The sequence below is a fragment of the Protopterus annectens genome, chromosome 3.part0, assembly GCF_019279795.1.
Source record: "Protopterus annectens isolate FY-2018-M chromosome 3.part0, PAN1.0, whole genome shotgun sequence".
NCBI classification, from domain to species: Eukaryota; Metazoa; Chordata; order Ceratodontiformes; family Protopteridae; genus Protopterus; species Protopterus annectens.
Genome location: NC_056731.1, coordinates 115,836,872 through 115,858,673, shown reverse-complemented (window position 1 = coordinate 115,858,673; position 21,802 = coordinate 115,836,872). Strand labels below are relative to the sequence as shown.

General features: G+C 40.3%; 1 protein-coding gene across 2 annotated transcripts in view; it reads right to left on the bottom strand.

The window, feature by feature from the left end:
• The window catches only part of MRC1 (mannose receptor C-type 1), a 1,874,292-nt gene that overhangs the window by 1,360,078 nt on the left and 492,412 nt on the right, over positions 1-21,802 (bottom strand). For both annotated transcript variants that reach the window (XM_044064625.1, XM_044064626.1), the window contains exon 9: positions 14,316-14,429. In XM_044064625.1, coding sequence (XP_043920560.1) covers positions 14,316-14,429 — 114 coding nt within the window. The remainder of the gene's footprint in view (positions 1-14,315; positions 14,430-21,802) is intronic.

The window sequence follows — 21,802 nt, the reverse complement described above, 5'->3', positions numbered from 1 at the left end:
GGGCAAGGATTCTTGAACATATTTTTTTTCAGCTGTCTCAAGTTTCCTTTCATAAAGGTCTGTCTAAGATCTACTTCCAGGCTATCATTGCCAACTGGCAAAGAGGGTATGACCTTGTATCCCCTTGTTTGTTCAGGCACCACAAAACTGTGGTGTCATCTGTGACCTGGAGACCTAAAGGGGTGAAGTACTTTTAAGGCCTGAATCACTGCTAATATTTCTTTGATGGGTATGTGCATTCTGTCATCCAAAGGAAGCATTAGCATTGCACTTCAGCACCCTGGTACACTGTTACCCATGCAAAATGTGACAAGTCCATCTGAACGTATTAAATTGGGGTCTACAGGGAGATGGGTAGGTCTGGATTGCCGGACATCTGATTTGTCCACCACTGTAACTCTCATTTTGCAAAATCCAACACTGGTACCTGGAACTCCAAGTGAAGCAGGTGCCAGGTCCAGCAATTTTTAAGTACCATTGAATCTTTCTCACATGAAGTCTTATCTATGGAGTCATGAGTATAATTAATGCCATGAGGACTAGAATTATGAGGAAACTTTCCTGTGTAGTCTACTTCTTTAAGAGAGAAATCCATGAAAATGCTCTTATCAGTCAGGACTATGTCTTCTTGGAGAAAGACCATCCTTTTTTCTGTGTTCATCATATGCTGCAGGAAGACAAATCTTCATGATTATGTGAGACAGGACATTTGTAGGTTCATCTTAAAGTTGAGAGGAATTGACATGCAATGATAAGCATCATTCAGATGTAAATTCCTCATGAAACAGTAGTCTAAAAGAAGGGGTAGGACAAGCTGCACAGTGAGTACTTTGAATCTTTCAGAATGGTATTTAGGTTTGCCATATCTAACAGTACAATCCATGAGATAGTTACTTTTTGGATACCAAAATATTCTGGTGTAAAATCCTTTTCCTTTTTGTGGTACAGGAAATGGTTCATTAACCCCTGCTAGAAACTTGTGAGGGAGTACTGGAGAGAACAATTGTGTCCAGTCTAGAGGGTGTGAGGGTGTGAGAGATTTCCTAAAGTATCCTCACTGAATTGTTCTTAGCACTTTCTTGTCTGAGTATTTGTGGCCAGCCTGCTTGGTTTACCTAAAGCCAGGCGAAGGTGAAAGGGGAGGAGGGACAGAAGGAAGGGATGGATTTCCCTTGAGTCTTAGCATAGTTATTATTTAGCAGGGGAGAGATCTTTTTTTTTTGGGGGGGGGCCCTTTTATTGGTTGGAAGCATTGTCTTCTGACATTTCCACTTGGTGTACCCTGACACTTGTTAGGCTGAGATGTTTGTTTGTTCTGCTCTTTGATGTTGAGCACCTTGTTAGGGGAGAACCTGGGAATATGAAATATGCTAGATACCCCATGAATCAAATTACTTATATCACCCCATTGTTTGAGAATCTGGGTAGCATTAGGATCAAACACAAATTCAGAACTTAAAGGAGAATTCAAAATTTCATTTTTTAAATTCTCAGAAAAATTCTAGTTATGTAACCAAGCAGACCATCTCAATACATCAGAAGCAGCTGCATTTCTATACATAGTGTTTGTACCTTGCAAGACTGTCCTCAAAGCATTTTTCCAAACCTGGGTCACATTAGGAATAACTTCTCTGCAGGCAAAGATACAGCAAAGTCATCTAAACTGTAAGCACATTGCAAAATACACTTCAACATGAAGCCCTGATAATTTAAAATTCTCAAGACTAAATCACTAGACTGAGTGAACCTTTTTCTCTGAGATACTAACCACTTGCCAATTTTATCCAGTGGTGTAGGGTTAGAAAATGTCAAGGCTTTTGTTAGAGTTGGCAGCTATTTAGACCAGAGCTGGGTCAGCTGACAAAAAAGGAGAGAGAGATGCAAGATTAGAGTACACCTTGTATTTCCTCAAAGCCTTTTTGGGAACTGGTTCACTAGCCAAAGGGGTTTAACATGCAGTTTTAGAGACATCTTCTAAAGCTGGTAATACAGAAGGAACAAAAAAAACTTTTGGAATTGCATCCTCAATGTTGTTGTTGTTGTTGTTTGTCTTTCGGCTTTTTCCCGGTAAGGGGTCACCACAGCAGAACTCCGGTCCGCTAATGATTGGCAGTAGATTTTTACGAAACGCCGAGGTGCCAGCTTGATGCCTAACCTTCAATGAAGGCATGCCCATTTATCCATGCATGTCTTTCGAATGCTACCCAACCGCGGGGAGGACATGCAGACTCCACGCAGAAGGCACTCCCAAGCCATGCCGAGAATTGAACAGGAGAACCTCTTGCTGTGAAGTAACAACGCTACCGCCATACCACCGCGGCATGGAATTTCATCCTCAATAAGATCATAAAATCTGGCAATCTCTGGTATAGCTCTATATTGCTTACATTCAAATACACCTCTAAATCTAGCTAGCAGCTGTGGAAAGGTGAATACATAGCTTAAGCTTTTGAATCTGCTCATCTTCCAAAGAATCAGATTGGACAGACTCAGTGTGCTCTCTAATGTCTGCATCTAAGTTCCCATCAAAATCTGCAGCATTACACTAATCAATACGGCTGGTAGCCCCCATAGTCATTCTTAATAGCAGCATAGCCTCCAAGATTAGCTGACTGTAAAATGCTCTTAGCTAAGGAAACCACATCAGTCCTATACATGGTAATAGCCTGATTGTCATCTGGTAAAGTTTCTGTTTTTCTTACTATGAATGACACTAGAGGACAAAATATCTAAGGACAAAGTATTATGGCTGGCAAGGAGTTCCCCAGACCTCTCCTGCACCTAAAGGGTTTGATTCTCCCATACCTGACCCAGGGACTAGAACAGCCCTATACCATAGAGGGCTGCAGGTTCACACCACAGGATGACAGGTAAATAGGTAATTGCTCTGATGGCTGGTTTAAGGCCCTTGTCAGAAATTAAAAAAAAAATGCACAGGAAATGTAAATGCAATAATTAGAGGTATAATCGCGACTTAATGATTAAAATGGCTATAGAGGTATCAAAAGAGTAGCAAATATCATAAAATGAAGAAAAGAAGTAAAGAATTGCAACCTTTTTTGTTAGCACATCAAAATAATGCAGATAAACAAAAGAAGCACCAAGCTTCTTGGCACCCTGACAAGAGACAGACCCTAGTGTTCAATTAACATCTCAGAATTTTAGATTCCATTTGCAAGTCATAAAATACTTTAGAAAAGCCCACAATTGCCTAAAAGCAGTATTAAGCATACAAACAACACAGAAGTAAGTTCAAATTCCCAGAGGAAATAACAGCACTAGTAAATAGCAAATATAATAAAGTAAAAAATAACACATTATTATTATTATTATTATTATTATTATTATTATTATTAAAAGTGTAATGTAAAAAAGGGGAAGGGAAGTTCCCAAAGGATTTTTTTCTGAATCTCTGGAAGCTATAATCCATCATTACAGGCTGCTGAGGAGAGCCAACCCAGTGAGCCCTTCAGCTGGCATTAAAGACTCAATAATGGTCTTTCTGTGGCATAGGTTAGGCTTCTCCTGATGGGAAATGCTTAGTCTATCCCCTATCACAGAGCACCAGAAGAGGAGATTCTCATCTCTGGAAAGTTGCCAGTATCAGGTTTGTGCTGGCATAGAACCCATATGCAGCTGAGGTAATGTGAATGATGAACAAATTCCCTTGTAAAAAAGCCTTTGATAATATGGTTCTTCCCTACAATGACATTGGAAACAGCTGTCAGCAGAAGCTTTTTGATAGTGAAACTTGCACCCTGGGTCTCCTATACCCACTCCCACCTTTTACTCTTATATACAAGTTTTTTTCAAACTGTAAAGCAAGAGTGATCCTCATTGCCCCCTTTGAATCACCAGCTTCGGCAAATTTCCTGTCCTGGAATTTTAGGAAAACTGATCATTCTTTCTTTCCTTTTCAGAGGCCAGAATGGGAGATGGTGTTTCCAAGATCACACCATCTGTGTGGATATCTCATTGTAGTAATTTTGTGTACAGAAGAAATGGACTGTCTCTAATGCACAAACCTAAAACCATTTCTACTAGAGCAGTCACATCACCTGCAGCTTTCTTTGCCAGAGTGCCAATAGATTTTTTTTTGTGCTGTGGCTACTCAGTCTACTTTACATCCTTTTGTTTCTCATTATGAAATGGACTTACAGTCTAGATCTTGGGCTTCCTTTCCCTCCACCATCCTCTGGAACATCCTTCCATGAGCCCTCCTTGGGATTCTTACTAGCTGAGGACTCTTTCCCATTACTTGAGGCAGAGGGTAGAGACAACATTGGATATGAAAGTTATACTTACCATATCACAAGATCCATGTTGTCTTCTTCCATCATCTCAGCATTCCTCTCTCCATCCCCCCTTACCAAATTGTCAGTTTTGTGTGGCTCTTAATTGGCCATATTAGACTTGCCAGGAGCCCTGTCTTGCCTACAGTCTAGCACTATGTCTTGGTTTTTCCTCTGGTGTCCTTCTTTCCTTTTTCTTAGAAGGCAGAGATATGTCTGGGATGTAAGCAGACAAACTCCATCTGAAGTACTGTAAGGATGGAGGGGAATTTTGGGTAGAGGGGAGAACTCTGAGCCCTGGATCTAGGAGTCTAAAAATTGTTGACATCAGATCTCATCAGATCTAATATACCCATTAGTTAAGGAGGACAGGAAAGACAACTTTGGATCTGCCTTTAACTATAGCAACTGCAGACTACCCCTTTCCTATATCAGCATTGGAGGCCCATGCAACACGATGACACAGGACCCCCCCCACTCTGTCTCACACGCAAACACACACACACACACACACACACACACACACACACACACACACACACACACACTCACACGCACGCACCACACATGCACACACACACACACACACACACACACACACACACACACACACACACACTCACACGCACACACACACACACACACACACACACACACACACACACACACACACACGCACACACACACACACACACACACACACACACACACACACACACACACACACACACACACACACACACCATATACCTGGCCCTGTGTTATCAGAATATCCCTGATGTTTCTTTTATTCCTGACCTCATAAGCAGATGATTACAGTCACCTATTAATACCAGTCATTAGAGTATTCACACTTCATATCCTTCAGTAAATGTATGTAAGTGCAAAAGCTGTTATTCCAATAACTTTCTAAGTTTATAAGATGAATAATTACAATCTGTTCCTAATAGTGTGTCTTTCTTCCCACATTATTTTTGGCTTTGTCTAGATTTCTTGCACTATGAAGTTGAGAGGTATACATATATGTGCCCTGTCCCTCTCACATGAACTCTTGCGGATCATGAATAATGTCAACGACCCTCATTATATTATTTAAAAAATCTTATGAGTAAGCAAATCAGGTTAATGCTGTTGTTTTGTGTCTCAGCTGTGCACGGTTTGAGGCCTTTTCTTCATCCTTTGCACTTTATTATTATTTTTTTTTCAGTTTTATTTATTCCATGTTATCCCTGTTCCTAGTAGAGTTGTGCAAATTCTTACCATAAAAATAGATGCCCTTTTCTTCACTGTTGCATTATTCATTACTAAAGGCATTCCTTGTCAAGGGTAGCCCATCATCCAGGCAGTATACCAAAGCCTTAGGATTTTATAGATGTCATACATCATGCATTTGCTCTCCACTCAAGGTGTAAGGCATAAAGGTGATGAGTGGATATACATACCGCAGAAATGAATAGCCCCAGGAGAACAGTCCTAGGAAGTAGGAGGAACGTGTGCATCCAGAAGAAGAAAAAGGAAAAGAGCATAGCAGAAGGGGGAGGAGGGAGCGAGCCAATTATCAGAAGGGGGAGGAGGGAGCGAGCCAATTAGCAGAAGGGGGAGGAGGGAGCAAGCCAATTAGCAGAAGAGGGAGGAGGGAGCGAGCCAATACTGCAACACATCTACTCTTATAGTAAGAGTTTACACAATTGTACTATGTTTTTCCATATCACTGTTGCAGTATTTTTTACTAAAGGGAGAGTATAAAAGCTCATAAGGAAACTTGGGAGGAGGAAGGCTCAGAACAGCCCTCAAGAAACCTATGCAGGATAGCTCTGGCAAAACCAGTACTTGCTCTGGAAACAACATCCAGTTTATAATGCTTATTAAAGGTATGGACAGAAGTCCAAGTAGCAGCCTCAAGGATGGAATTCGTATCCAATCCTTAGAAAAAAATCACCAGAGTAAGCCACAGTCCTGGTAGAAGGAGTCTTAACAGAGGCCGAAAGACCTTTCCAGTAAAAGGAGTAACAAAAATAAATGACCTTAGAGATCCATGAAGAACTGGTTTGCTTAGAAACCACTAAACCTAGAGATCTGGGATGAAAAGAAATAAAAAGCTGCTCAGACTTGCAAATGGCCTTAGTCTTATTTAAATAATATCTTAGCTGTCTATACAACAAATCTAAGGTGTGAAGAACATTCTCGCTATCAGACTGTGGAAAAGGAAAAAAGGAAGGAAAATTAGTAGACTGATAAAGAGATGATTCATTAACCACCTTGGGTATAAAAGAAAGATTAGTACAGAGAGACACCCTGTCCCTATGAAAAACTTAAAAAGGAGAAACAATCATAAGAGCCTAGAGTTTTGACATTCTCTTAGCTGAAGTAAGGGTTTTTCATGTAAAATGTTGTAAGGAGGCTGAAGCTGCAAGCTCAAAGGGAGCCTGAGTCAGTTTTTCAAGAACAAAATTAAGGTCCCAGGAAGGTGAAATAAGCTTCCAGGGAGGTCTGATATGAAGGACACCTTTAAGAAATTGCTTTACCTCAAAACTAGAGGCCAGAGTGAGAGTTAATGGTGAACAAGCAGAAACAGCTATAAGATGAGCTTTAACAGAAGAATATGCTAACTCAGCATGAAGCAATTTATGCACATAAGAGAGAACCAGAGGAATCTCCACAGAAAGTGGATCCTGGTTATGAGAAAGGCAACAAACAGAAAATCGCTTCCATCTGGATATATAGGATTTCCTGGTAGTGGGATTTCTGGTCTCCTACAGAACTCTAAGCACATCTTTAGAAAAAAGGTGCTAAAAGAGATCAAAATCCTATCACCCACAATGTCAGTTAAAGAATGGACAAGTGAGGATGGATGAGAGACCCCTTGTCTTGTGTGAGTAGTACACTCTGTGAGGTAACTTGTGATGACTGCCCTTGGCTAGGTGCAGAAGAAGAGGAAAACAGTGCTGTCTGGGCCAAAAGGGAGTCAACAACAAGATTTTGGGGGAGTCCTGCTCTATCTTGAGCAGGACCCTCAGAATCAGAAGAAACCCAAGGACTGAAAAAAGGTGAGTAGAGAAAGAGCCTTGGGAGGAGGCAGTTAATCCAGCATAGTGATGGTCTGGAGCCTGCAGCCAAGAAACACATGATCCTGAGAAGTAACCAGAACAGATTTCTGGAAGTTTATTGTAAACCCCAGGCTTTGGAAGAGACAAAGAGTATAGAGGAGATGCTGAAGAAAGGTGTCAGGAGAGGAAGCCTGAATAAGTAGGTCATAACGGTAAGGAATGATTTAAACACCCTCATCCTGCAAAAAGCAATCACAGGAGTGATGCATTTGGCTGTAGAGACTACACCAGTGTGACCCAAGGAAAAGGATGAGTGGTCTGAGGAACCAGCTTTGGTCACAGCAGATTCATGTACCTGCAGCTGGGGCACTTTATTAGCCTACTGTGGTGGCAAAGGCCATTTAACAATTTTCTTCTTTTTGTTGCTGGAAGGAGGAAGAACTCAGGAACCATCAGGTTGCTCCATGGTTAAGACGAAACAGATGTCTGATGCCTGGGGAAGCCTGGCAGCAATATCTGTAAAAACAGGTAAGATGTAAAAAAGAGTTTACTATCAAAATGTTGAAAATCAAAAAAAATCTACTTAATCTACTTACCTAATCGAACTGACATTCCGAATTTGGCAATGTCGCTTTAACGGAATGTCAAAGATCATCTCCACGATGTCCTCATTCGACCAAATTTGGAATGGCAGTAGATGACATCAGACCCTCAGATATTTGTGCTGAAGCTACCATATGAATTGTATGTCTACAGCAGAAGTGTTTACAGTTTTGCAGGGGGGCAAGCCTCCTTGTACCCTCCACACCTCCTGCAAATTATATATTCCAACTCCGAGATTGCACTACAGTGAGGAAAAGAGTAAATTTAAAGATTCCCACTGTAGTGCAATCTGTTATCAAAATGTCACATGCACAAGCCATCTGTCAACTCGAGCTGAGCTGACTAAATGACAGGTTTGGGTGCCAAGCCTTTCAGAGTTTTCATAGCGACAGAGAGATGAAGGCTGAGTACTGAAATGAAAATGCTAGGCACAACAATAAATGTCCACACCTTGGTATAAAAAACACAACAGAAAACAAGGGGGTGGAAGGAAGGAGCAGCTAACTTCAGCAGTGATCATTCAAACATCTACTGTTTTGTTAAGCTTACTTACTTACTTATCTTACTTACTTGCACAACTGCATTATGTTCATCATACTGATCACCGCTGCAGTAGCTTTAGCTAAATAGGTAGATTACTCTAGCTAAGTACATTTAGGAAGTTGAAGGGGAAGAGTCCAAGAGCCACTGGAGAATGGCCCTAGCAATGATTGATCTACATATAGAGAAGGAATCAAACTCGTAATGCCTTGTAAAAGTTTGTACAGAGAACCAAGTTGTTTCTTCTAGAATATTTCTGGAATCCAACCCTTTCCAAAAAGCCATAGATGAAGACAAGGCTCTGATAGAATGGGCATTGAACCTGCCTGGAATAGTTTTGTCATGGTGAGTATAACAAAATGTAATAGCCTTAGACAACCATTTTAAAGTAGTCCACTTTGACACAGGTTGTCCCTTCTTCTTACCTTCACAAGAAAAGGACAACTGATCTGAATATCTGAAAGACTTCCTACACTCTGGAACAAGTTACCTATCTATGTCAAGCAAAGTTCCTCATTAGCACTCTTCAAGAAAAATCTTGAGTGGATGGGAAATAGAAAATACACCCCAGGGATCACTTCTGTGGCTCTGCTCGACAGGGGCACAGGACATTAACTTTCTTGGGTGGCGTAAGCCAGGGAACCTTGTTAACCAGGCTTACTTAGGCCCTTGGGATGATAGCCGAGTATCTACCTATGAACCTATGAAACATTTAGTTCTGTCAAGATAGTACCTGAGTTGTTTGTGGACAACTAAGGTATGGAGTATCCTTTTTCCCACATTTTTGAGTTAAAAAATGGTGAAATGGATAGTCTGGCTTAATGTAAGCTGAGGCACCACTTTAAGCATAAAAGCAGGATTGGGTTTCAAAGAAACCCAGTCACTGTGAAAATAAGATAGGGTTGACTCACCATAAATGCTTGCAACTCAGATGCTCTTCTTCCAGAGGTCAGATAAATCAGTAAAACTGTTTTCAGTGTTAAGAACCCCAAGTCAGTTAGGTTATCTGGTTCAAATGAAGCAAGCTCTCTAACACACAATTAAGATCCCAAAGAGGGGGTGCTGGTTTTCTTAGAGGTCACCTATACAAAACTCCTTTTATGAAAATTTTTACATGAGAATGCATTGAAAGATGAACCTCTATGGGCAGACATGCTGAAATGGCCAATAAATTAACCTTGATAGAAGATTAAGAAAGGCTTATTAGGTTAGTAACACACACAAATATCAGAAAACTAGAGAATAACAAGCCTTGAAAGGGTGCTAGTTATGCTGTTGGTACCAACTAGAAAACCTTTTCCATTTGCTAATATATTATTGTCTAGTAGCAGGATTTATTGCCTTCTTTAGTACCTGCTGAACATCCGCAGTAAATAGGTGCCTAAAGGGAATTAAGACCCTATCATCCACTCACTCAGCTAAAATTGATTGGGATTGGGGTATATCAAATGGTAACCATTTGAAATGTTGGGACCCACTATAGTGAGTCCTGAAATAGAGAGACTGATTGGCTGAAAGAACAGACCTACATATACCAAGTCTGAGATGCCATTTTTCAGAATATTCCCATTTCTCTAAAGTATGGCAATCTTGGACAAAGTTGGTAGATATAAGTTTGGGGGATGTGGGGGACTTTCCCCCACATCCCCACATGGTGGGTGCAGGGGGGCTTGCTTCACCTGCAAAAAGAAGTTATAAGGAGAAGAGTGATTTTCTAAATTCACTCTTCTCCTGTGTTTTCTGTTTTTTTTTTTTTCGTTTCAGCACTCAGCATTTCAAGTATCAAATTTCAATAGGGAGCCATAGCCAACACCCCTGATCTTGTATGAATAAACCCATTCTGTGAGGAAGCTTGTGGTAACTCACCCTGGCCATTTATAAAAGAAATAAAAACCACTGATGCCTAGGACAGAAGAGAGTCAGCCACAGTGATCTTGGGGAATTGCTTCTGAATCTTTAGAAGCACCCTGAATATCAGTGGAAAGGGTGGGAATGCACACCGGAACATTGCCATCCTTCTTGCATGGAGTTCTTGAGCAGAATCGTGTCAGCTGATTTTTCAGGCAAGAGACAAATGGGTCAGCTTGAGAAACTCCTCAAAGATGGATCAAATCTTGGAAGACCCGCAATCTAGTTTCCATGGAATACAGAATACCTGCAGAGTGAGAGTTTGCTGTGAAGTTATATCCCAAGCTAACATGATTAGTCGGCAAAGGGGGGAAAACCACCTGATCACCCCTTGCTTGTTGATGTACCACATGACTGTGGTATTGTCTGTAACAACTTAATGAGGCCCAGGGTCCAAAGATGATTCAGATAGCTGAGTGCCTTGATCAGGGCAAGCATATCTTTTATATTTATGTGTTTGCATCTGTTGTTGGTGTTCCACAAACCTTGCACATTTATTCCTCCTGAAACCAGCTCCCCAAGCAAAGTCTGAGGTGTCTGTGGTAACTGCTTTGGAAGAGAGAGGGAGGGAGAAGGGGAGATCTGCATTTACGGAGATTTGGTGTGTCAGCCAAGATAATTCTCTTCATCAAACTTCAGCAATAGGATTTGAAAAGACAAAGGATGTTAGTGCTGTGACCAAAGAGACATCTGATACCATTGTATCTTTTTCATGTGGGTTCTTGCCTTGGGTAGCATGAGAATCATAGATGCCATGAGACCCAAAATCCTGAGATATTCCTTCTCAGTGACAAAAGTCTGCATGAAAAACCTCAGAAATAGATCTACGTTTTCCCATGGAAGAATAGCTCTTTGACTTCAGGTGTCTAGCTGACACCACAGGACCACAATTTTGTGTGAAGGAGTCTAAAAAGACTTAATAATGTTCTCTTGGGTCCTCAACTTATGTAAGAGATCTCCCAATCAAGTCAGAGATTCCTGAGTCATTGAAAAAGACTCTGCAAAGATAAACAAGTTACCTAAATATGGAAAAATGTGGATATACTGCAGCCTGCAACAAGCTATAACTGGAGCAATACAATTTGCAAACACTCTTGGTGCAGTGAATATTCCAAACAGGAAGGCAGAGAACTAATAATGTGATCCAGACATACAAAACCTTAAGAAAAGCTTGAAGTACGGATGAATGGTGACATAATGCTAAGAATCCTTTAAATCTAGTGTTATCAAGAAACTTGAATGACAAATAAGGATAACAGGTTGTGAAGTGACATCTTGAACATGGACACTATCACAAACAGGTTTAGGATAGAAAGATCCAGAACTTGCTTCCAAGCATTTTCTTTCTTTGTCACTAAAACATTCTTGAATAATAACCCTTCCCCACCTGGGAAGGAAGAACTGGTTTTATTACTCCCTGAGACAGCATATGATGAATGGCAGGTGGAAGTGAATGTGTCTTGTCTAGTGGATGAGGAATTACCCACTGGAAAGAAGGAATTTCATCTCATTTCCATCTATAAACTTGATGAATGACTTTCAAAACCCATTTGTCTAAAACTATCTGTTGCCAAAGGTAAAAGTGGAGATTCAGACTTTCTGAAATGAAAACCAGGTTGCCAGGGTGAGAAGAGGATGAAGGTCCCTTGAACAGGCATTCTAACCTGTTGGACTGGCATTGGTTTGAAGGTTTTCTGAAATTTTTTGAAACCACCTTGCCATTTCTCCTTAAATGTCAATTTACCTACATTTTTGTTGAGACTATGCATTTATTTATTTTTGACAAAAATTGTATGACAGGTTAGAGAATCCCTTAGAAAATTTGATAAAAGAGAGCTGAAAACTGTCAGAGATCCCCTCCATCAACTTGTCACTTTCATCACACTTTTTAATCAGTTCTGCAGCAGAGAAACCAAAAACTAAATCTCTATCCTAAGGATAAGTTAAAACCTCAGTTTTACATCATCTTGAAGATTCTGAGAACACAGCCAGGTGAATCTCCCCAGAATAGTAGCTGTGGCCATAGCCATGGAAGAAGTATCAACTGAGTCATGGGCCTGTATGATGTGATTCATCTCACAGGTCCATGCTTACATTTATCAAGGGTATCAGCACTTGTCAGAGATTCAGGATGCATGGCTAGGCTTAAAAAGGCCCTTGTGGTCATTAGCCTAGTAAACACCTATGAACCTTTAAATCTATGAGTCATACACATACTGCAAACAATGAGTAGTGACTTGTACAACTGCAGAAACAAAATTATTTCAGACAGATTTTTTTTCTGCTAAGAAGAAACTTCAGACAATGGATTCATCATACCTCCACAATTAGTCAAAATAAACTTTAATGTATGAGCCTGACAATTTAAAATTCTGAAAATCAAAGTTACAAAGGCATACACTATTTCCTCATATTTAGCAATAATCTTCCATCCTTATTAGAAAGAGTAGGATTGGAATTAACTAAATGCTTAGTAGCAATGGAAGGATTAACTAAAGCTATAGCTGCTGTGTTGGTGTGGGATGAATGTATAAAAACTTAAACGATTAAGAAACTTTATACAGCTATTTGCCTTTGAGGGGCAGCTGTCTGACTATCAGGAAACTTGCAGGCAGTGACACACACATATCCTCCAAAGCAAACCAAACTGGAGGAAAGGGTGAAGGTTGATGAAAGTTCTAGAAGTTCCTTCTGTAACAGCACCAGTATTTTCCGAAGGACTGGGAAACCTCAATGTTCTCTCATGGAAAACACTGGTACATTCTGGAAATAGTCTCATAGAAAGAAAACCCCCCACAGACATAATCAGAAACTGAGCTCTCCTCTGAATCTGAATCAGAAATCTGAGGAGGAAACCCTGTATCTTTCCCTTCATCTTCCAGTTCTGATTCAGAATTCTGAATTTCTTCAAGAAATGAGTTATCCCTACAGTCTCATGACAGTTTGTTATAACAGAAACTCCTTAATTAAAAATAACTTTCCTGAACAGGAAAATATTAATAAACAATTTTTAAAATGGAAGGCTTTTCCCCAAAGGGAACTTAGCTGCTCAGCAAAGGAGCAGCACAAGCTGGATGCCGATCCTCAAAGGCCTCAAAGAAGCATATTCCTCAGCAACAGTAAAGCTTTGAAGGGCTTGGAGCCCAAACTTGTGTTTTTGGTCAGCTTGACTGAAGCTGACTGATGGTTTGACTGCATGAAAGGTGTCCTGATGCTTTGGAAGCTGGCCTGCTGTTATATCCTATGCAGAATTTAGCCCATACTGCAGTAGTGATCAGTACAATGAATACCTACCATTCTTTCTTCATTGTGTTATGTAATACTTTTTTCAGTGAATCACATCCAAGGCATTTAGAAAGATGTCTTTTTTAAATTTGTATTTGTTAAAGTAATTTAAATCTCCTATATGAATATTGTTTCATATGATTGATTGTGTTGCTTTTTGGTGAATTAAGTGAATCATGATCCTTAACTGTATCACAGTTCTTAAAGGCCTTTCCAACAAGTGGCTTATATCTACACATTTTATACTATGCCAAGGGTTTATTCAGCCTTAACATTGATTTAAAGAATGGTGGTGCTGGGACAATATCTTTTATGGAGTCAGCAGGGGTTGTAACCTCCTGTGAAAGAAATGTGTAGATTAAATTCTAATTTGTTGAAAACTGAGCCATTGAACAGTACCATAGCCAATAAACATTATAGTCACATTTTGCCAGTTCATACTGATCCCATATCAGGCATATGTTGATAAAGATATTTTACAATGCATTCTGTTTACTTTTTGGTATTTATTTAACATATATTAGCATGTACTTTTGTGCTGAAAATTTTAATCTTCACAGTAATGATGGTTATTGCTTATGGGTGGGGGAACCCCATATACTTTTCTACAACAGTCAAGGTGATTACTATATATACATACCATCTTACAACCTTTTTCAGTTATAGCCAGATCTTCATGAGTCATAGATAATGGTTTTCGTTTGCAAATGTAGCCATGTTTCTTTTCGCAGATGTGATCTGCCCAGTAGCCATCCTAGAAGAAAAAGCATTTGTAAATAAAAACTAACCATAAGCTAGGATGGGTGTTTGATGCTATTCTAGTTGCTATGTGTTTCATTGCCATAATAATGTATATACATTCTTTATACTAAACAAATTCTCTCCTTGAACTGTGCTCATCTAATATTCCACTACAAAGTGATTAATTTATGTCATAGTTGTCACTCAAAGAAATTTTTTAAAAATCAGAAACTGCAAAGCTCTACAGGCAGATGATGTTGTAACTTAAGCTTCTTTGGGTGAAAACAGATTCCTTGTAGTAATAATAATAATATGCTTTAATCACCTGTCTGAGTCATTTATTTAACACAGAAGTGAAGTAACCAGCTGCATAAAGATGAAGTAACTAGCTGTACTTTATACAGCAAATCACTTGTCAGGAGAAAGGTGACAGCTCCTGCACACCCCTCTGTCAGATTCATTAGCTGTAACAAGCCAACAATGCAAGGAATATTAGCAGAAAAAAAGAAGCCCATCTTATTTTGCAGGGTAGGTTGATAAGACATGGTAAATTTATTTTTAATTGTATGTTTTGATGTGTATATGCTGAGTTACCGAAATGCTTAGGCATCAACACTCAGATGATAGATGTTGGCATTTGGAAAACTGATAAACTGAAAAAATTACAAAAATGAAAAAAATGAAGTCTGCAAAAAAAAAAAAAAAAACAATCAGTTTCCTTTTGCAGTCTGACCATCAAACCCACCATACATTCAGATGCAATTAGTTTGAATTGTGATAGTGTTATGGAAGTGGTACCTCTAAGGTATGGTGCAGTGTTAGGATTAGTGGCAGGTACAGGACGGGGGTGGTAGACATCAGTAAGGTGGTGTGGTGAGAAAAGATTGAGATTAGGGGCAAGGGCAGGGTTAGGGTTAGGATTAGTAGGCATTAGGTGGTGCAGGGGAGAAGATGTTCCCCTACACCACCTTACTAATGCCTGCTAACCCTAAACTTGCCCCTGACCCTAAGCCTAACCTTGAATCTTACCTTAGAACTATCATTTCCATAACACTACCATACATGCATATTCAGAAAACGGCCTTTCTGTCACACTACCACTACTCAATACAGGCTCCAATGCATATCACACACATCAACACACATGCTCAAATCTAAATATATCCCCTTACAAAGACTGTACTCTAACCCTAGCCCACAAACACTTGGACAAGCACTCCCACCCCTTAATGCCAAAACTTTAAGTATATTTAAATGTTTGGGCATTAGTATCCAAAACCCACACTTACCTTACCCAAATGTACTTGTCTTCAATCTTCCGATAGCTTACATATATGAAACAGAGCACTCAATCAGATTTTACTGGCATTCGGTCTGTCAATGAACTGCTCATTCAACACAGCTAATGATAGCCATTCTGGGATACCATAGTGTTAGGTTTATTGCTGTATCCCTTCATGAAAAGCTATGAGTAGCCATTTTCTTGCATGTACTAAAAAGTGTATATGATAAAAACTTAGTAAGATGACTGCACATGATTATGTACTAATATATGGATACATGCAACTATGAATGATGTATACACACTCATGTGTAGGCATGGTTATCTGTGGGCAATACTGGTGGTTTGGTGGTTGGTAGTAGTCATTTCCTTCCATATATGTAGATCTAGGAGGAAGATTGATAATTACAGGACAGTTATTCTCAATCTCTTTCCAGGCAAGGTCAGACCAGTGCATTTCATGAATACTGTTTCTCTGGGTGATCAGGTTTAATGGTGGTTGTGTCAGTGGATGTGATGGCAAAGGCTAATTTGTGCTGATAGAGAGAATGTGGGAGAAATAGCAGGAGTTTAGGTTTTTTTGGATTTAAGATGAGCTGATTATTGGACAGCCACTTTTCAATGGATAGGAAAAAGGCCTGGGTGAGAGCATGAAGGTCAGAAATATTGTTAGAAATGGAGATAAGTGTAGAGTCATCTGCAAATTAAATAAGGGAGGATTGTTTGCAAGAAGTATGGAGATCATTGGTGAAAATATTGAACAGAAGGGGGGCCAAGATAGAACACTGAGGTACTCCAGATGTAATGGGTAGGAAGGAAGTGCAGGAAGAGAGCCATCTGACAGACTGTTGCCTGTTGGTGAGGTTACTGGTAAACCAGCTAAGGGAGGGATCAGAGAGATTGAGTTCAACAAGTTTAGATAAAAGTATAGAGTGAGAAACAGTATCAAAAGCTTTGGAGATGTTGAGGAAGAGACAGGCTATAAGTTGATTATTGTCTCTGGCTTCAGCTACAGTGTGAGTAAAAGATAGGAGTGCAGTGGAAGTGCTGTGGTTTGGCCAGAAACTGTGTTGAGTGGGTGTTAGAAGGTTTTCCTGGAGGAGAAAATTGAGTAGCTGAGTATGAATGCATTTTTCAAGAATTTTAGAGAGAAGTGAAAGTATGGCTATGGGTCTATAGTTAGATGGGTCGGTAGAATTCCCACCTTTTTATAAAGGGATGGTAAAGAAAGATTTCTAAATGTCTGGTACTGTGGCTTCTTGAATGGATCTGTTGATTAGCAGGGATACTGGGTAGGCTATGGATTCGGCTACTAGCTTTAGGAAGATAGGAGGAAGATTATCTGTGGAGCGAGAGCAGGGCTTGAGCTTGAGAAGGAGTGATTTAATGTAAGTAGTGGAAATGGGTTTAAAGGAGAAGAGGTTTTTGTTGTCTGGGTTGGGAGAGGTGTGAGAGGGATAAGAGTTGTGGTCAGTGTGAGTAAGTTTCTGGATAGTATCAATGAAGTAAATGTTGAGAAGGGTGGCAGTTCCTAGTGGAGTATTGTTAGGGAAAGGGGAGGGAGTGGAAGGGCTACCAGGATGGAGTATTTTGCTAAGGGCTGACCACAGGTTTTGTGGATTGGATGTACTGTTGATTTGGGGAGAGTTGTAGTAGGATTTTTTATCTTTGTTGATTTGTTTCTTGGCATGGTTCCTAAGCTCTTTGTAGGTTTGGAGCAAGGAAGGAGTTTCGTAGGTTTGGAGCAAGGAAAGGAGTTTTGGTTTTGGCCCAGTCTTTCCAGACACTGTCTCTTTGGTGCATAAGAGCTCTAGTTTCTTTAGATAGCCAGTGGGCATAATTGCTATTGACTCTAATTCTTCTGGTACGGGCAAGGGAGTTCAGAATTTCTATAAATATATTGTTGAATTGAGAGGGAGCTGCCAGAGGAAGGACCAGTCAGTACTGGATAATGTAGAATTAAATATTTTGGGGTTAAAATTTGAAAGTTTATGGCAGTCTCTGTAAGAGTGTGGTTTTGGTGTTTGGGGAGAGTGTCTTAGGATGAAGGTGGGAAGATGGTCACCTAAGGTGTCCGGTAAGGGACAGGGGTTGTGATAAAGATTAGGAGTATTAGTGAGGATCCAATCACGTATAGGATTGGAGGGAGAGGTTTTGCGCATACAGGTGTGGGGTGTGACATGCTGGTAGAATCCATGTAAGTTGATTTTAAGTTGTGGAGAGTCAGATGTTAGATTAGACCATTCAGTATTGACATCCCCAAGAATGACAGTTTCATAGGGTATGCTGTGAGACAGCCAGGACAGGATTAGTTCGAGGGTTGGAATATTATTACCTGAAGGGATATATATGGAACCTATGACAAATTTCTTATGTGAGTTTATGTGACAGTTCAGGAGAAGTAGTTCAGCAGGGTGGAAACTGGGAATAGTAATAGTTACTGGTGAGAAATTGAGTTTATCTGAGTACAGGATGGCCACACCACCACCTTTTTTAGGGATTCTGTCAGTACGGTAGATGTTATACCCAGGTGGAAGTATTTCATTGTTAGTGGTATGGGGTTTGAGCGAGGTTTCAGACAGAGTTAGAATGTGAAGGGAGTATGGGTTATCCAAGTGTGGAGTTCAATAACTTTGTTAACAAGGCTTTGGGTATTTAGGGAGTAGATGGTTAGGTTTTTAGGAGAGGAGATGTGAGTACTGGGGCTGTGAGGAGGGTATGGGTGAGAATGGGAGGGAGAAGGAGAAGATGGGGTATTGTGTGGGGAGTTGGGGTGGAGTAGAGGGATCAGGGTTGGGTTGGATGTCCCTGGACCAAAGTAAGGAATTAGTGGATAATTTAAGTAGGGTTTGCATTGTGTAGCAGTTATAGGGTTTAGGTCTTGGTTTGCTGGAGTGGGTAGTGAACTTCAGTAAGGTAAACTAGTGAAAACAGATGTTGGAGAGGTTAAGGAGAGATGGGGAGACTATGAATGAGTGAAGAGTACTGCACCTCTAAGGGGTGGTTGTGGTGGTTGAGTGTAAATAAGGTGGGGAGAGGTTATTGTGATAGGAAGTTGAGATTGAGAGAAGGATAAGAAGTAGGATGGAAATATATAAGTGGTACATTGTGAGGTGAGTAAAGTGTAATTCCAAGATGGGATACAGGGGGATGATTGAGAAGGGAAATGAAGTTAGTAGAAAGTGACAGTGCTTGATTGGAAGTGGTGGATGGGAGGGAAGTGGGTAGTGATTGGATCTCCTAGAAGGAAGGGGTGTGTCCAGATGAAATAAATGTAATTGAAGTAGGGTTGGGAGGGAATGGGGGTAGGGTAAGGGAGTGAAATGAGCCTGAGTGCAGCGAGGGTGAAAAGAGTGGGGCCACACCCAGGAGATAGTGGAATCAGCAAAAAACTATCTGCAAAGTAGGTAAGTATGGTGGCCAACAACAGTGAATAGGAGAAGAGAGAGAGAAATGATTAGGGAGTCATGCAGGTATTTGCTCAGGGAAAAAAGAGAGAGCTAAGCAGAGTACAGAAAACTGTTGTATGGAGATACTGTTAGGTGGAGAAAGGAGGGTTAGGCAGAGAGAGTGACATTGGAGATAGCCAGGAGGACAGCAGCAGAGAAAAAGCTATAGGGTGTAGTGTGTGGGAGAAAGCACAGTGGGGAATAGCAAAGCTAGTAAAGTTAAGGAAGCGGTACAGTGATGTGCAAGCTGTTGGAGGGAAGTATTACAGTTAGTTAATTAGCACAGACATGAAACTATAAGAACATACTTAATATCTAGATTAAGGGTGGAGAGCACCACAGAAGGAACTGTAGGTCAGACTACTTCCAGGGAGGGTAAGGTCTGTGAACGTTCTGTTGTGGATATTATTAACCTGAAAGAGAGAGAGAGAGAGAGAGAGAAAGAGGAATTAGGGTACAGGGAGACTATTAGAATGTGTGATAGCTGGAGAAGAGGGTGTCTGCGTATGTGTCTGTGGGGGGCGTGGCCTATCTGTGAGAGTGAAGGAATGATTGAAAGAGATTCCTACTGTTAGTAGTGTGCAGCAGATGACAGTAACTCTAGGGTGCAGGAGGGCCTCTGAGTTGTGAAAGATTGAGTGTAAACATGTAAATAAGGGAAGAAATGTGGTGAATAAGGGTAAATACAGACATAAAAACAGCAGTGACATTAACAATTCAGTTATTGCTGACTCTCCCTTTGAACTCATCTCTACCACACAGGCCTCCTTCAGCTCTGTAGAAAACTGGCTATCTGAAAACCAACTTATCTTTAACCCAAAAAAAAAAACAAAAACAAACTACTACTTTTTCTCCCTAAAAACCTTAACCATATCAAATCTTCCTTTTCAATACTGTCTCGAAATAACACCTTAATTGAGGTTGAATCTAGCACAAAACTCTTAGGCATCATTATCGATGACCAACTTAAGTTTGACTTACATATCAATTACTGTATCAGGAAAACTCACCAGAAACTAAGTCTCCTTTACCATAACAAAAACTTTCTCACCAGTGATGCTAAGATAACTCTCTTTCATGCTTACCTCCTACCCAGTGTACTCTACAGCTCTCAAATTCTTATTAGTCTCAAGTCTGGACTGCTAGCCAAACTAGAATCCACCTACAACAAATAGCTAGATTCACTGCCCAACAAACCTGTAAGTCCCATCACTGTCTCACACTGAAACACCTAAACTGTCTTGAATTACCTCACCTGCTCCTTCTGTCTCAGCCCCAGATCATTCACACAATCCTTTATCAACCTTCCTACTGTCCTACCCTTTCAGCTCTCATCTCCCGCTATTCACCCACTAGACCTCTCCGTAGCTCCAATCAAGACCTTCTGCTTACCTACAAACCCAGAACTAAATTTGACTGCAATTTCTATAGCTATAACCCAACCAAGGCCTGGAACAGCCTCCCACTTGAAATTAGGTCCCTTGAGCAACAAAAAAATTTAAGGCTGTCACCAAAGAATACCTGCAAAGTCAATGGGCTTGCCACTATATCCGTCATTCTTAAACCTTCTTCCAACCCTAACTTCCTCCCACCCCCCACCTACATACTATCTCATATCTCACTCACTCCTATTACCACATTACTTAAACACTGTTCTGAATGATGTATGCTCTTCATACTTTGCTGATGTGAATATAATTGTATCCTTATGCCTACTGCCAAATTTTCAATTTTTGAGATGTTAATTTTCACTGTTCTATCTTTTACTCTTTATTGTATTGATTATGTTTTTTTCTTTTGCTGTGCACTGTATACTGTAAATGACAATTTGTATAACTTGGTGGAGCTTTTCTCTGCAGGCCTCTGCTGAAAAAGGGCTACTCAGCTCAGTCAAACAAACCCAGTCAACAAATGTAAAATAAATAAATAAAAAAGAGGGACATTTTGGTATTCATAGTCAAATAACATACAGCGAAGCACATATTACCATCTATGTGATGTGTGCATGAATTCAAAAGGACAGTGGCAGACAAGCTTGACATAAGTGGAATAGTGTAATGTGATGTGAAGGGATATTCAGAAAGACCAACGGGATATTTGCATCATATAGGGTGAGGAGTCATTTCCAGAGATGGTAATATCATTTTCAGTTGGGCAGCATAATGGCAGCACTACGTTTGGAGTACTATAAGCAGCTGTGGACATCGTACAGGGGAATGGAAACTGGACAAGAGGAAAGCATGCAGTACAGAGTTACAGAGATACTAAATGGAACAGAAGGGTTAGTTAGGGATAGAAACTGAAAGACTCAGTTTGTGTACATTCTCTGGGACTTGAGGAAGGAAAGTTATAATCTGAATGTATCTCATTTTTGGGGAAAATGGGAGGTGAGGATCTGAAGTGAAAGGGTAGACGGAGAAAGAAGTCCACACGAGTGGCAGCTAAAATAATAATGGTTTTGGATAAACCTAAAGAAGTATTGCTTCACAGAATGGGCAATAAGGACTTAACACTGCTTGGAAACAGAAAAGAAAAAAGGTAGGGAAGGAGAAGAGATAGCTGTTCTAAAGGCTAGCTGCAATGCTTATCTGTAGACTGCTTATCTTCTTATGTCAGCATCAAGGGGTGGTAGCCACTCCAGTTGCAATGGAGGGT